The following is a 14,498-nucleotide window of genomic DNA, read 5'->3' as shown; positions in this document are numbered from 1 at the left end:
TTTACATAAATCCACTTTATATTTTGAACATAATATATGTCGTAAACAATAACATAAAAGTGCATTGGTATAGCAGTAACATTGAATATACTTATTGTTTTTCGTTTTTCTTGACTTATTCAAAAGTCGTATGTTGTTTTGTGACATGAGTTATTTCAAGTTTTTAGTTTCTTTTTTTTAAAGCAAAAATTATATTTACATAAAAACGTCAAACAAAGAACAAATACATAACACGCTTGTCAACGTAAACTTAGCCTTGATTGGCCTCGGTCTTGCCAAATGGAATATTCCTTACGATGTATTACTTAAGTGGGATTTTATTTAATATTGAGAGAGCACGCGATACAACGTAAACGTTATGCAATCTCTCGGTCATTGTAACGGTTATAGAAGAAATTAATTCAGTGTATTTTTTTAACAATTGTTTTAAAGACTTCGACAATTTGTAATTCTGTTCACTATACCTATCCGTCCTAACAATAAATTTACAAATAACTACAATCTAATAACTAGGCTAGGAGATACAACCCAATGTTATTTGAGTGGCTTTGGAATTCAGTGTATTGAAAAGCAATTTAATAAATTTTGGTAGGCAGCGGCTTGGCTCTGCCCCTGGTATTGCTGACGTCCATGAGCGACGGTAACCGCTTACCATCAGGTGGGCCGTATGAACGTCTGCATGCAAAGGCAAAAAAAAAAAAAAAATTTGTATAGTATTAGAATTCGGGACTACATTATAATTTTATATATAACTTTAATATTAGGTTTGTCTGTTTGTTCATCGTCTATGCGGTTTCGTCCATTTGATTCAATTAAAGCGCGGCACACACGAGATTGAACAGAGTTATTTATTAGTAGCAAGTAAAAAAATATGTGTGGTGTCGTGGGACAAGTAGGAACGAAGTTCCATATTATAAAAATATTAATGTTAAGTTCTATTCGAGGTATCATAAATAAAATAATTATTCGAGTATACATTTTTTATTATGATTTTCTTATTGATAAAAATAAAATAATCGCAAGGGTCAACCAGTCCGCAGTGCAATGGAGCAGCCTGGCCCTGTGGGAACCACCTGCATGATCACGGTAACCCCTACGCCAGGTAAATATGGTTAAGCAAGAGAAATATGAAAACGTCTATCAACTGTGTAATATCTCGTCACCGCTATTCAGGAATTGTTGAATTTATGTGCAGCGACATCTGTTGATATCAAACTAAGTAGAAAAAAATCTTACGTTACGGAGGTTTTTTCCCGGTTAGGGTTATCGCATCGTCCCATAAGGAACTTTGTTCCAAAAATTACTCAAAAGAAATGAGACTACCGATTTTTTTTATTTATTGCTTAGATGGTTGGATGAGCTCACAGCCCATCTGGTGTTAAGTGGTTACTGGAGCCCATGGACATCCACGACGTAAATGCGCCACCCACCTTGAGATATAAGTTCTAAGGTCTCAAATATAGTTACAACGGCTGCCCCGCCCTTCAAACCGAAACGCATTACTGCTTCACGGCAGAAATAGGCAAGGTCGTGGTACCCACCCGCGCGGACTCACAAGAGGTCCTACCACCAGTAAGTAATCCATTACGGAAGCTAAGTTACTACGATACGTACTTTTCTTGTGGTGAAGACATGATCCGTGCAGGCGACACATGCTCGCCGTTTGCCCCATACGGGCGCTACCTCGCTCTGGGCCCCATCAGCGCCAGTACACGCCGCCACCGGCGCTTTACTTCACTGTCGTACTTTGAAACTCCATCGGTTTTCCACCTCACTACCAAATGTAACACTGGCATCACTCTCCGTTGATTCGGTTGATTTACGATACTTTGTTTTTTTTTTTTTTTTTCGAATACTGTGTTAGGTACTAGCCGACCCGGCAGACTTCGTAGTGCCTCAATCGATAAATAAAAGACCTAAACTTTTGTATAAAATAAACTTACAACAAATAAAAGGAATCCGTCTGACGGGGGACACATCAAAGGGAAAACACTATTGTTATTTTTATTTAATTACATGCATTTTCATATTTATCTACATGTTAAACCTCTGGACTTCCACAAGTAATTCAAGACCAAAATTAGCCAAATCGGTCCAGCCGTTCTCGAGTTTTAGCGAGACTAACGAACAGCAATTCATTTTTATATATATAGATAGATTACGATGTTGATTTTTGTTATAATTAATGTTTCGCACACGCGAATTGAAATCTAAACAAAATATTAAAGTAAAAACAAAAAATAAAACACATATTAAAATTTGTTTTTGAACTTATTAGAAATATTAAACTATTTTCAAGAAGTTTTTTTTATTTATTTTTTATTGCCCTTGTAGGCAGACGAGCCTACGGCTCCCCTGATGGTGAGTGTTTACCGTCGCCCATGGACTTCAGCAATGCTAGGGGCAGAGCCAAGCCGCTGCCGTACCGTACCGTACTAAACAGATACGTGTTACCAAAACAGATAGCATAATTCCATACGCTTACATGCATAAGTCATTTTATTGAATATTTAATTTATATTTCCTCAGTTGTAAAGTGGCCATGCACACTGACATATCAAGTACCGTATTATAAGATTATTTTAAATTTCAATTAGTGTTCGATTCTTAATTCGGTGTCATTATGTCTTCTTTTCAGTTAGTGTAGAAATAAGTAATCATAAAGAAACATTATATAGAAGAAGAAGGTCAGTTCAATACTGACCAATATTACTTTTATTATCTTGTACTACTGTATACTCTAAAAAAAACTGAGAACTCATATCTCAAGGTGGGTGCCGGCATTTGCCTTGTAGAGATGTCTATGGGCTCCGGTAACCACTTAACACCAGGTGGGCCGTGAGCTTGTCCACCCATCTAAGAAATAAAAAAACCACACTATATTTAAGGGATTCACGCGTAATATTATTATTTATGTTATCTACCAAATAACAGTCATTTCTACTGCATTCACTTAATTTACCTCATTAAATTAATTTTTAATTGAAATATTAATTAAAAACTTCTATTTGAAACTTTAGTATTTTTCAATAAATGTTTACTTTAAAAATAAATTAAATACTGTCAAAATCATAAGTCGAAACTTACTTTTATCAACAGATTCATATTTCCTTAAGCGCTTAACAAACAAATAAATAATATCTTATCTTGAAATGTTAATCAGTCGGTTCGAAGTACATATCATCACCTAGACATCATCGAGTAAATGATACTATTAATTTGTAAAGTGTCATTTGTGTCTTATGAAATGAATTATCAATTGTGCTTACATTGTTGAACCACATCAAGACCTTTTAAAAAGCCTTTAAGTATTAGTAATAATTAATTTTAATAGTAATTATATAATATTTCCGAAAAAAGACTTCTAAGGGATAACGACAGACAATGTTGTATTCAATCAAAACAGTATTAGTTCGGCTATTTCAAGCTATAATTTTTTTTTTTTCATACCTATGCTGATAGCCTTGAGAGGCTATTTCAGCTTCGCCCTAACGTTTGTAGGTGAGCTCGTGGGGCTCAACCGGAGAGTTGCTAACACTGACCCTAGCAAGAGCAGTGCTTCGCAGTATCTACCACCGGATCGGAAACGCGACCCACTGAGAAGATCCGGCGAAAAACTCAGTGGGCTGTGTCTATGGGTTAGTTCGCTCGTCGAGCCCTTCGCAAGCGACGGGTTCGACGAGGACGGTGACCGGAAAGCTATCATTAATATTTAGACATTAATATAAGTAAAATAGCGATCAAAACTACATAAACACAATAAGTAACCACGTTTAAATATTAATTGCATTTATAGCTAAATATATTTATTATATACTTAAATATATATATCTATGGCGTCCCTGCTACATATGACAGAAACAGGCAGGGTGCTGGTACCTCCCATGCGGTCTCATAAGACGTCTTCCATTCCCGATCCTGCGGACAGAATGGAAAGCAGTCGACGTCGCCCAAAACACGTCATCTCGGATCCTCCCGATCCACTAACGGTGCTTCTAGGTACTTCAAGCACCGGTCACCGTTCTCGTCGAACCCGTCGCTTGCGACGAAGGGCTCGACGAGTAAATTAACTCTCAGACACAGCCCACTGAGTTTCTCGCCGGATCTTCTCAGTGGGTCGCGTTTCCGATCCGGTGGTAGATTCTGCGAAGCACGACTCTTGCTAGGGTTCGTGTTAGCAACGTCATCAGGTTTGAGCCCCGTGAGCTCACCTACAAAAGTTAGGGTTACGCTGACATAGCCTCTCAAGGCTCTCAGCTTAGGTAGGAAAAAAAAAAAAAAAAAAAGACGTCTTACCAGCAGTAAAAATAATAATTCATATTCCTTTACCTATCCCGTAAGTAATGTTTTATAATAGTGTATTATACGAAAAACAGGGAACGGCTTCAGAAATTAAAACTTTATTTACTGTTTTACAAAATTAAATTACCTAAATCCTGTATGAATATTTTTAGACATTCAAAAATGTTTGTACAATGTAAAAAGCGCCCTGTTTTATTGTAAATTCTGTGGAATCATTTTCTTTTCATTAATTCTTATTACACCAAATACATATTAACAATAATTTTAATAGAAAGAAAGCAGTAAGTACTATTATACTTTAAAAGTACACGACAAAAGCGTTAGGAGTACAGATTTTAATATTCGTAAAAGCTAATGTGACGTCTTCAATGTTGTACTGCGCTTAATGTTCATTTGCCGCGTGGCGTTCTGTACATACACAAATTAATAATATAACTTTTATAATATAATTTTATTATATAATTTATAATATATTTTTTGAAGTCGTCGTAGCCTAAAGGATAAGACGTTCGGTTCACTGGTATCTAGCGACGCAACGGTGTTCGAATCCCGCCGGCAGGTACCAATTTTTCTAATGAAATATGTACTTATCAAATGTTCACGATTGACTCCCACGGTGAAGGAATAACATAAAAATCAAACCCCGGCTCAAACCGGGAGTGTTTCTAACACTGGCCCTAGCAAGAGCAGAAAGAAAATATTACTATATTATATATAATAATATGTATTACATTATATAGAGTATGTAGTTTTAAATATGAAATTTACTTCAACTATAACAGTTGGTGGTTTGTTTTTGTTATTATAAGAAGTTTTAGTATACTGTACACATGTTTATGTACATTTGAAAATGGAACGATTGATTTTGATCCTTGGTTTGCTATCAAAATTAACGGAACGGTGTACAAGTACAGTGCAAATATCGCACTTAATCAGATAACGATACGAGTCTTACGAATGTTAACATTAATTAAGCGACATTGATACTTAGATCGAATGAGTGATAAAAAGCAACAAATTCCAAAAAAAACATAATAAGTTAATAGTGAAGAGTGTTTTTTTAAGTTTTATCGTTATGTTATGATACAAATTGAACAAAATTACTTATAATTGGTTAAATCGAAAGATAGCCTAATGTTCTATATGTAAAAGGGTACTAGTCTAATTTAGCGGTTATCATACTTCTAGGCAATAAAACCACTAATTTTAAATATCGAAGCAATTTGTTCTTGTCTGTAATTTACCTGTAATTCATTATTTTTTTCACATCAGAATCGTAAGTGTAGTGATAAAATTTATCAAACCTTTCCATTTTGAGCATTCACATTAGTAATTTTATTATTTTATAGCTATAACATTATAAAGCACATTAATTTTAGTGCTCATTCAATTTTATACTTACGATTAAATTAGCAATTACTTTTTTGCTGTAACTTTATTATTAAACTAGCGACCCGCTCTCGCTTCGCTTCGGAAACATTAAAACACATGAAACCAAAAAAATAAAATTAAAAAAAGTAGCCTATGTTCATCAGGGACAATGTCGGCTTCTAATGGAAAAAGAATTTTTCAAATCGGTCCAGTAGTTTCGGAGCCTATTCGAAACAAACAAACAAACAAATCTTTCCTCTTTATAATATTAGTATAGATTTATTGATCGTTTAAAACACTTTTTCAGATATTGCTTAACCAAGAGAGCACTTGTATGATGAGAAATGTAATTAAAAAGTGTAAAAATAGTGCTACAGCTAGCTAGCCTCAAGTATTTTGGCGTATGCATAACATAACAGCTGATATTACAAAACAGAATATGAAAAAAAATATCTTTACTTAATGATTATTATACCTATTGAAGCACGATGCATGATTTATCCATCCGTTTAATCGAGAATTCGATTCGATTTTTTTATTTATTAATCCAGGATTTAATTTATTTAATCCGGAATTAGATTACAAGCTCTATCGCCAGTACAATGCAAACAATGTAATCTGGTAAAGAAGTTATTGTAAGCAACCTGCTTTAAAATTTGTTTTGATTATCTCAAAGATCGATTATAAATTAGTTTAATTATATTTTATTTACAGAATGTGTCATTGATTAATTGCCAGTCTAGGAATAAACGTCGATACCCATTCAATGTTTCAATTAGACCTATATATATAAACTAAACAAATAATTTTACATTACATCTTTATAAGATCTTTTATAATCATTTTTTTAATTGTTCTAGATCGTAAGGCAAATTTTACGGCCTATGTGGCGTTAAGTGGTCATCAAGGCCAACATACACAAAAAAGTGAGTACCGCAAGGCCAGCTTACATTAGAAATCGCAATTGTTATTTAAGGTATTGTTTGAGATGAATCCATCATCTCTGTTTTTCGTTATCGCCAATTGTTAAGAACAGAGTCTTACTTATTACGGTGGTAGGACCTTTTGTGAGTCCGCGCGGGTAGGTACCACCGCCTTACCTATTTCTGCCGTGAACAGAATGCGTTTCGGTTTGAAGGGTGGACAAGCGGGGCAGACGTTGTAACTATACTGAGGCCTTAGAACTTATATCTTAAGGTGAGTGGCGTTTTACGTTGTAGATGCCTATGGGCTCTAGTAACCACTTAACACCAGGTGGGCTGTGAGCTTGTCCACTGATCTAAGCAATAAAAAAAATACCTTACTTACACAATGTTTCTTAATCCTATTTTCTGCAACCTCTGTATTTACCCATAGTGCGTTTCCAAAGATGATTTTTTAAATACAGCGAGCGCTGTGTCCTATTGATCTACAAATGAGATATAAGGAGAATCCTGATATGAGCAGGGGTTTGTATTGTGGTATTATTGATGTAATATGAGCGATGGTAACTATTCAACATTCGTAAGGGTCTTCGTTTGAAAGTAAACGTGTTGATTGTAGTTTTTTTGGCTTATACAATATTTTATTTAGGAAGATCGGTATTTTTTCATTAGATTACACTGGCGCACTAGATTTGTTTTAAAATAAAAGTAATATCAATGTCAGTCATCGATTGAAATGACGATGTTCCAAGTGTTTTTTTTTTTCGGGAAAAGAAAGATTTTGGTCTTAAAGTAAATGCGTTATATTTCGTCCTACCATGCCACAAAATACATACAAACTATAATATATTCATTTCCATCATTTTACATGTTTTAAAATTTTAATAAAGACAAGTTTTCGTCTCTATTATTTTGTTTTAAAGTTTAAACCGTAAACATTCATACGTACGCAGAACTCTTCCCTTTGTGTGTTCATACTCGACATATTATTATGTATATAAATGAATTTGCGATAATTATATTAGGCGAGTTTTAGGTTCGTTAGGGTTTTAGTTATAATTTAGTATGTAAAGCGAAATTCGTAGTTTTCTGAATTATACGGTTACTAGCGGCCCGCTCCGGCTCCGCTCGGGTTTTCAACGATATTTGACGTTGTTTTATTTTTTTACATAAAAGAACACTTATTGAGGCATAACTATAATAGTTAGACATATGCTGTCGCGACACTTTTTGTAAATAATAATGTGTTCTACAAAGTCGTAGTACATTATTTTATTCTATCATCAATAGTTTTCGCAGGAAAGAAGAAATTAATGTAAAGAATATTTTAGGTAATTTTTTTACACTTTGGGTTACATTATTGGAGTTTTAGTAATAATGCCTAATTTTTTTAAAATATAGTCTATGTCACTCAGGAATAGTGGAGCTTCCAAACAGTGAAAGAATTTTTCAAATCGGTTCAGTAGTTTCGGAGCCTCTTCAATACAAACAAACAAACAAATCTTTCCTCCTTATAATATTAGTATAGAAGTATAGATAATCGGTTAGGCATGACCCTGTTTCTCAGAAATTTCAATGTATGTTAAAAAACATTGTAGAACCATAAAGCTTTTAGACGAGAAATGTCTGGAACTACGAAAGGCCGCCGCCATAATTGTATGTCCTTGGGTAAGCTCTTGAGTTTTTTTTGGACGAAACCGATCCTTGCCAAACCTGTATTTAGTCAGCAAGATTCACTAGTGATTCCCCGAATAAACACTCTGGACACGGAATAGAAACGGAATTGAGATATACGACAAAGGAACTGTTATATTTTTTTGGACTAGTAAATCTTGTGGGCATTAACTGTGCGCAAGGGATTTAACACGCGGAACTGTTTGAAATTAATAAATATTATCTTATGTTTTTAGTATCGTCAATTTTACTCGTGATTAACGAGGCAATCGAATTCGTCCGAAAGACCCGAAGGTCTAAAGGTCAGCCGTTGTAAAATACAATCGAGATTTTAACTTCACGCCTCAAAATGTGTGGGTGTATTCACGATGTGACGTCATGGACTCAAGCGCGATTAAGGTGATGGATTAGTAGATCTCATACGTCACGATAATGGTTTTTTTTAAATCAAATTTTCAAAATTGAAACCAAACCATTATATTCTAATTTTAAACTTAGAATACGCGCTAGAACGCTTCAAATTTACGTAATTATATACGTAAATACGTAATTACGTATATATACACGTATTTAAGTAAATAAAAAATTAAACGTTTGATCAAGGTAATCTTATTAGATGATTTGACTTGAATATTGACTTTTTAATTCAAATGTTACGTTGTTTAATGAGAACGAGTGCAGAGACTAAAATTTGGAAATACAAATACTTATACTGTACAGACTTCAGTATGGAAATCCATATTTATATATACCTATATATACGACAAAACAAGTTTAAATCAGCAATTAAGTTCATAATTATTAAAATTGCATATATATTTTTTTTATTGCTTATATGGGTGGACGAGCTTACAGCCCACCTGGTGTTAAGTGGTTACTGGAGCCCATAGACATCTACAACTTAAATGCGCCACCCACCTTAAGATATAAGTTCTAAGGTCTCAGTATAGTTACAACGGCTACCCCACCCTTCGAACCGAAACGCATTACTGCTTCACGGCGGAAATAGGCGGGGTGGTGGTACCTACCCGTGTGGACTCCCAAGAGGTCCTACCACCAGTGATTACGCAAATTTTAATATTGCGGGTTTAATTTTTATTACACGATGTTATTCCTTCACCGTGGTAGTCAATCGTGAACATTTGCATCGCGTATTATATTTCTCGAATTCGAATTATGAAATTTGAAGCTGCTTATAATAATTTTAAAATACATAACATTCCAACTCAAATGTTTAACATTGTAATCGCATTTTTTAGTTCAATGTTTACGTTGTTATCAACAACGAAAGATATCACTGACATTCACAGTACAATCACCTTTCGTTTGAGAACGATCTCATGTCAAAAGTCGTTTGTTGAAATTAAATACATTCTACACAAAATAACGAAGAATTATGATCTATCAACTCTACGGGTATACTCTCTGGTTACCTAGTTATGATAGGCCACCTGCTATCTTGTCATCCTTTTATAATAATAATAACCCCAAATACATTGACCCTTTTTTTTCTACCTATTCTTGTAACCTCGAGGGGGTTTTCTAGATTCATTGAACTAGTAGGTGAGCTCAAACCGGGAGTGTTGCTAGCACTGGCCCTAGCAAGAAAAGTGCTTCGCAGAATCTACCATCGATACGGAACGCGACCAACAGAAGATCCGGCGAAACTCAGTAGGCTGTGTCAATTGGTGAATTTACTCGTCGAGCCTTACGTCGCAAGCGACGGGTTCGACGAGGATGGTGACCGGTGCTTGAGGTACTTAAAAGCAGCGTTAATGGATCGGGAGGATCCGTAATGATGTGTTTAGGGCATTGACACAAAGGTCCCTAATCTTAAAAAAAAAATTAACACGTTGCAAACCTGTACAAAAGGGTACAATTATCATATTTATTTCTACTACGAAGTTATATATCAAACGTTCCAATGCGAAGTGTTAAAATAACTGCAACGTTTTGGGGTGGTTACCAGCCCCTGTAAACGCTTAGGTACGTCGTGGATGCGTCTGCTAAATTTAAAGCTAATAAAATATTGCTAATTCTGAGCACTCGTCGATAATTCTACAATAAGACAACACGCGATTTGAAAGATAGGGCAGCCGTTGAACTGTGATCTTAGAACTTATGTTTCCAGCCCACTGAGTTTCTCGCCAGATCTTCTCAGTGGGTCGCGTTTCCGATCCGATGGTAGATTCTGCGAAACACGGCTCTTGCTAGGGTTCGTGTTAGCAACGTTGTCAGGTTTGAGCCCCGTGAGCTCACCGACTAGTTAAGGTTACGCTAAAATAGCCTCTGAAGGCTATCACCTTAGGAAGGGAAAAAAAAACATGTTTCACGGTGGGTGGTGGCACTTATGTTGTAGATGTTTATGGATTCCGGTAACCACTGAAAACCAGGTGAGCCGTGAGCTCGTCAACCCATGAAAGCAATAAAGCAAACGCAATATGATTTCAAAAAACCATTATCTGCTAGAAGCCCTAACACAGAAAAGATAATGAGACCACGAACGAGGTCAATATTTATTCTTCGTGAAATTGGGACATAAATGCCTATTTCAGATGGATTCTTACCACGATTTAAGGGATTTATCTTTCTTTCAGATTTCTTTATTTATTGTCTTTGTAAGCAAGCACTTACTTGTGGTAGGACCTCTTGTGAGTCCGCACGGGTAGATACCACCACTCTGCCTATTTCAGCCGTGAAGCAGTAATGAATTTCGGTTTGAAAGGTGGGGCAGCCGTTGTAACTATACTTGAGACCTTAGAACTTATATCTCTCGTTGTAGATGTCTATGGCTTCCAGTAACCACTTAACACCAGGTGGGCTGTGAGCTCATCCACCGATCTAAGCAATAAATAAAAAAGACTAGCATACGACCCATCGGTGGTGAGTATTTACCGTAGCTCGTGGTCTACGGCCATATCAGGGGTACAGGTAACCCGCTGCCTGCCACTTAGTACTCTCTGACAGCTCTGTTGCCAGCATCATGATCATTGATAGGATATTTTAATATACTGATCAGATTACGGGTGGGAAACATAATAGTTTACCCTTTAACTTTGATTTTATTTATTTACGACAGTTATTTCATTTTCACAGGCGCTTGCAATATTTTTTTGGGGCCGGGGATCGAACTTTCAACGAGATACCCATCCATAGGGGGCGCGTGGAATATGTGGGACTGGTACGCAGATGTTAAAGGGTGGAGGAGGTTGAGAAGAGGGTTGCTTCCAAAACCAAACCCATTATTTTTTATTAATTTCAAACTGATACTATTACTGGCGGTAGGAGAGCTTGTGAGTCTGCATGGTTAGGTACCACCCTGCCAATGCTGCCGTGAAGCAGTAATGCGTTTCGGTTTGAAGGGCTGGGCAGCCGTTGTACTGTTAAAAGTGAGAGCTTTTCTCAAGGTGGGTGGCGGCATTTATGCTATAGATATCTATGGGCTCCAGTTACCACTTAGCACCAGGTGGGCCGTGAGCGCGTCCATCCATCTAAGCTATAAAAAACATAAAAAATATATAACGTCTTTATGTATGGCTGTATTCTACTTAGCTGAATCTATAAACATTATTACGCATCTTATGATTCCCATTACTTAATTCTGAACTAAGACTAATTTATTTACCTAAAAGATTAGGCTTGTCTCGTTGAACACAATCTACTCATTTAAATTTGTTATTTGGCTCTTTGTAAAATCACGTTTCTAAGAAATTACTCAAATACTGTTACTGACTTTTAAATTACACCAATGTCATTTATTAAGCTTCTTAGACGCAAAACGTGAATCTATTTTGACTTATAGAATAAAACAACATCGGTTAGTACATTACCTTTTTGATTCCTTTAAACATTTTGAATTGGTATGGAATATTTTGTATTGACTTGATTACTAAGTAGTATTTCGGTTACAGCTAGAGTGGAATTAAAGTTATCAACTTAACAAAATACAACTTAACAACTTAACTCATGACAAGGGACCAAGAAAGTATATTCCAATACCTTTTGCCCGTTTCATGAGCATCGTCAATAAATTGCTGACAGGCGCCAATCACTCGTGAACGTTACATACCAGATACACCGAAAGCATGTGGGGTATGGTATCTAGCCTCGAACAATTCTTCGGATGAGGCACAAAGACCACGAGTACGCTACAATTTTATTATTATTTAGAAGTCAGCATGTTTTCGAAGTCTTGACCAACTAATAAGACTAGATCAGCGTTAGCAGACGTGCTTGATTATGATTGCAATGTAAATAATAACAGTGACAAGGCCATTAGTAAGAACGATTGATCTCCACAAAGCCGGGGCGTTTGGGACAAACTGCACATTTAGAAATGCGTGGGCACGTCTCAATTACGTTCGTAAGTAGTTTTGTTAATGAAGATTTATTTTCTCCAGATAATTACAATGTTTAATCTAAAATACCTTAAAAAGACTCGTCTTTTAAAAAGAACAATAAGTATATCTTTTATTATATTAATAGACTAAATACTTAGGTATGTTTAAGGAATCGAAAATAGTAATTACATATGACATCTTAGAATAGGTTTACCTAAACCATTAAACGAAATGTCAAACTTTCAATATGTAATATTTTTGACAAATCTTAATCGGTTATTTCAGTTTGAATTGGCTGTTTTCGAACTCGATAAATAGTGCGCAACGTAAGTTGTAGGTATCGACTAGCAAATCATTATTCAAGATGGAATCAAAGTCATGCATTATTCAGAAAAACTGACGATGTAGAGAGCGCTGTGCACGGGCCTATCGAATTTCACGATTATGAATTTTACAGAGACTGTTCAAATCGAGAATTGTGGTCCGAAGTTGAAATCAAAGTCTTTCAAATGTTTTTTGTTTTTTTTATCACTCGCTACTGTCTAATGTTCATACAATACATATCGACGCTTGAAAGGAAAACATGACTAAGCGACAATGCTTGAACTTTACAGTAGACTAATTTAAAGTTGAAATACCTGAAAACAAAATTTATTTTACCGAATCTAGCTGTAGTAGAATCTAGCTAGTAGCTGTAGGATTGTAATGATTTTAATAGACCTAGAAATATATTTTTTTTGCACATCGAATATGGTTATTGGATATCATTTATGTACAAAGCAGTTATTGTCGCTTAGTCACGTTTGACTTTCAAGCGTCGATATGTATGTATATCGATAGTGTGTTTTGTTATTTTATTATAATTAATGTTTTTGAAAGGCCGGTGAAGATAAATCCAGAAAAATGTATCGTTAGAGTTGTTGTAATTGTTTAAATGAGATAATCTAACATTTGTGATGTTTAAGCAAGTACGTATAATAAAATATTATTATATTCAATGTTTTTACATAACTATCAAAATCAATTGGGTTTTTTTTTTGTTTTTAAATCGCCTACCGCATTACTTCGTGATCACGGAAAACTTCCGTGTACTGTCAGAGCGCGCGGAATTTAAAACTTAAAATTGATGACAAAATAATATTCATGTCGACTTTAAACCTGATAACTTAATTAAATTGAAGTTTTAAAGATGTTTTATAAAAAAAAAAAAAGTTAAAAAAAACTAACAAATTACGCTTTTATAGAAACTCCAACTAAAAAACAGAAAATAAATGTTTATAAATTTGAAGTAAAAATAGCGTGGGGTGCTTTTCAGGATATTATCAAAATATTTATAACTATTGATACCAACTATTTTTAATTGAATTTTGTTTTTCTATTTTTTTGTTGGATTTTCAATAAAAGTGTATTTTTTTGGTTTTTTTAAACTATTATATATTTTTCATATTTTAGTTGGATTCGTTTTTTTTCAATTTTTCAAAAATATCATCTGAGTCAGTCGGTAACTTGTCCGAGAAATAGGTGATCGGCGCGCCTGGTAGTTTCCCTTCTTGGTCTTGACGCAGACACTCCGGGTCTCAGGAAAACAAAAAATCGCTAATCCTGATTATGCTAGTAAGTCAAACTGTTTAAAATATTTGAATTGTCATCGGTCATTAATAAGTATGCCAAATTTCGAGTTAATCCGACGTTTTGAAGGGGGTCAAAATCATGTCCAAAGATTCCGTTACATACTACTAACCTACGTATGAAGCTAATAAAAGCGTATTAAAAAGAATGTTCCAACAACATCGCTTAATGTTCAAACGATGCAGCATGTCTGCGGCACAATATGCGTTCTATAAATTGATTGATTGATCGAATCATCAAACGACTCTCAATTCACAGA

The 14,498-nt window shown here is 35.1% G+C and overlaps 1 protein-coding gene and 1 long non-coding RNA gene across 8 annotated transcripts in view; one reads left to right on the top strand and one right to left on the bottom strand.

The window, feature by feature from the left end:
• The window catches only part of Pde11 (Phosphodiesterase 11), a 287,160-nt gene that overhangs the window by 125,525 nt on the left and 147,137 nt on the right, over positions 1 to 14,498 (bottom strand). Inside the window, exon 2 of one of the 7 annotated variants that reach the window (XM_028184205.2) lies at positions 1,615 to 1,774. The exons of the other annotated variants lie outside the window; for them this stretch is intronic. Coding sequence (XP_028040006.1) covers positions 1,615 to 1,672 — 58 coding nt within the window. The 5' untranslated portion in view covers positions 1,673 to 1,774. The remainder of the gene's footprint in view (positions 1 to 1,614; positions 1,775 to 14,498) is intronic. 7 annotated transcript variants of the gene reach the window in all.
• Positions 1 to 14,498, top strand: part of LOC149503272 (uncharacterized) — a 394,089-nt gene that overhangs the window by 260,837 nt on the left and 118,754 nt on the right. The gene's annotated exons all lie outside the window — the stretch shown is intronic.

The sequence above is a fragment of the Bombyx mandarina genome, chromosome 03 (assembly GCF_030267445.1).
Source record: "Bombyx mandarina strain Sakado chromosome 03, ASM3026744v2".
Classification (NCBI taxonomy): Eukaryota; Metazoa; Arthropoda; class Insecta; order Lepidoptera; family Bombycidae; genus Bombyx; species Bombyx mandarina.
This window is presented reverse-complemented; position numbering and strand designations above follow the sequence as displayed.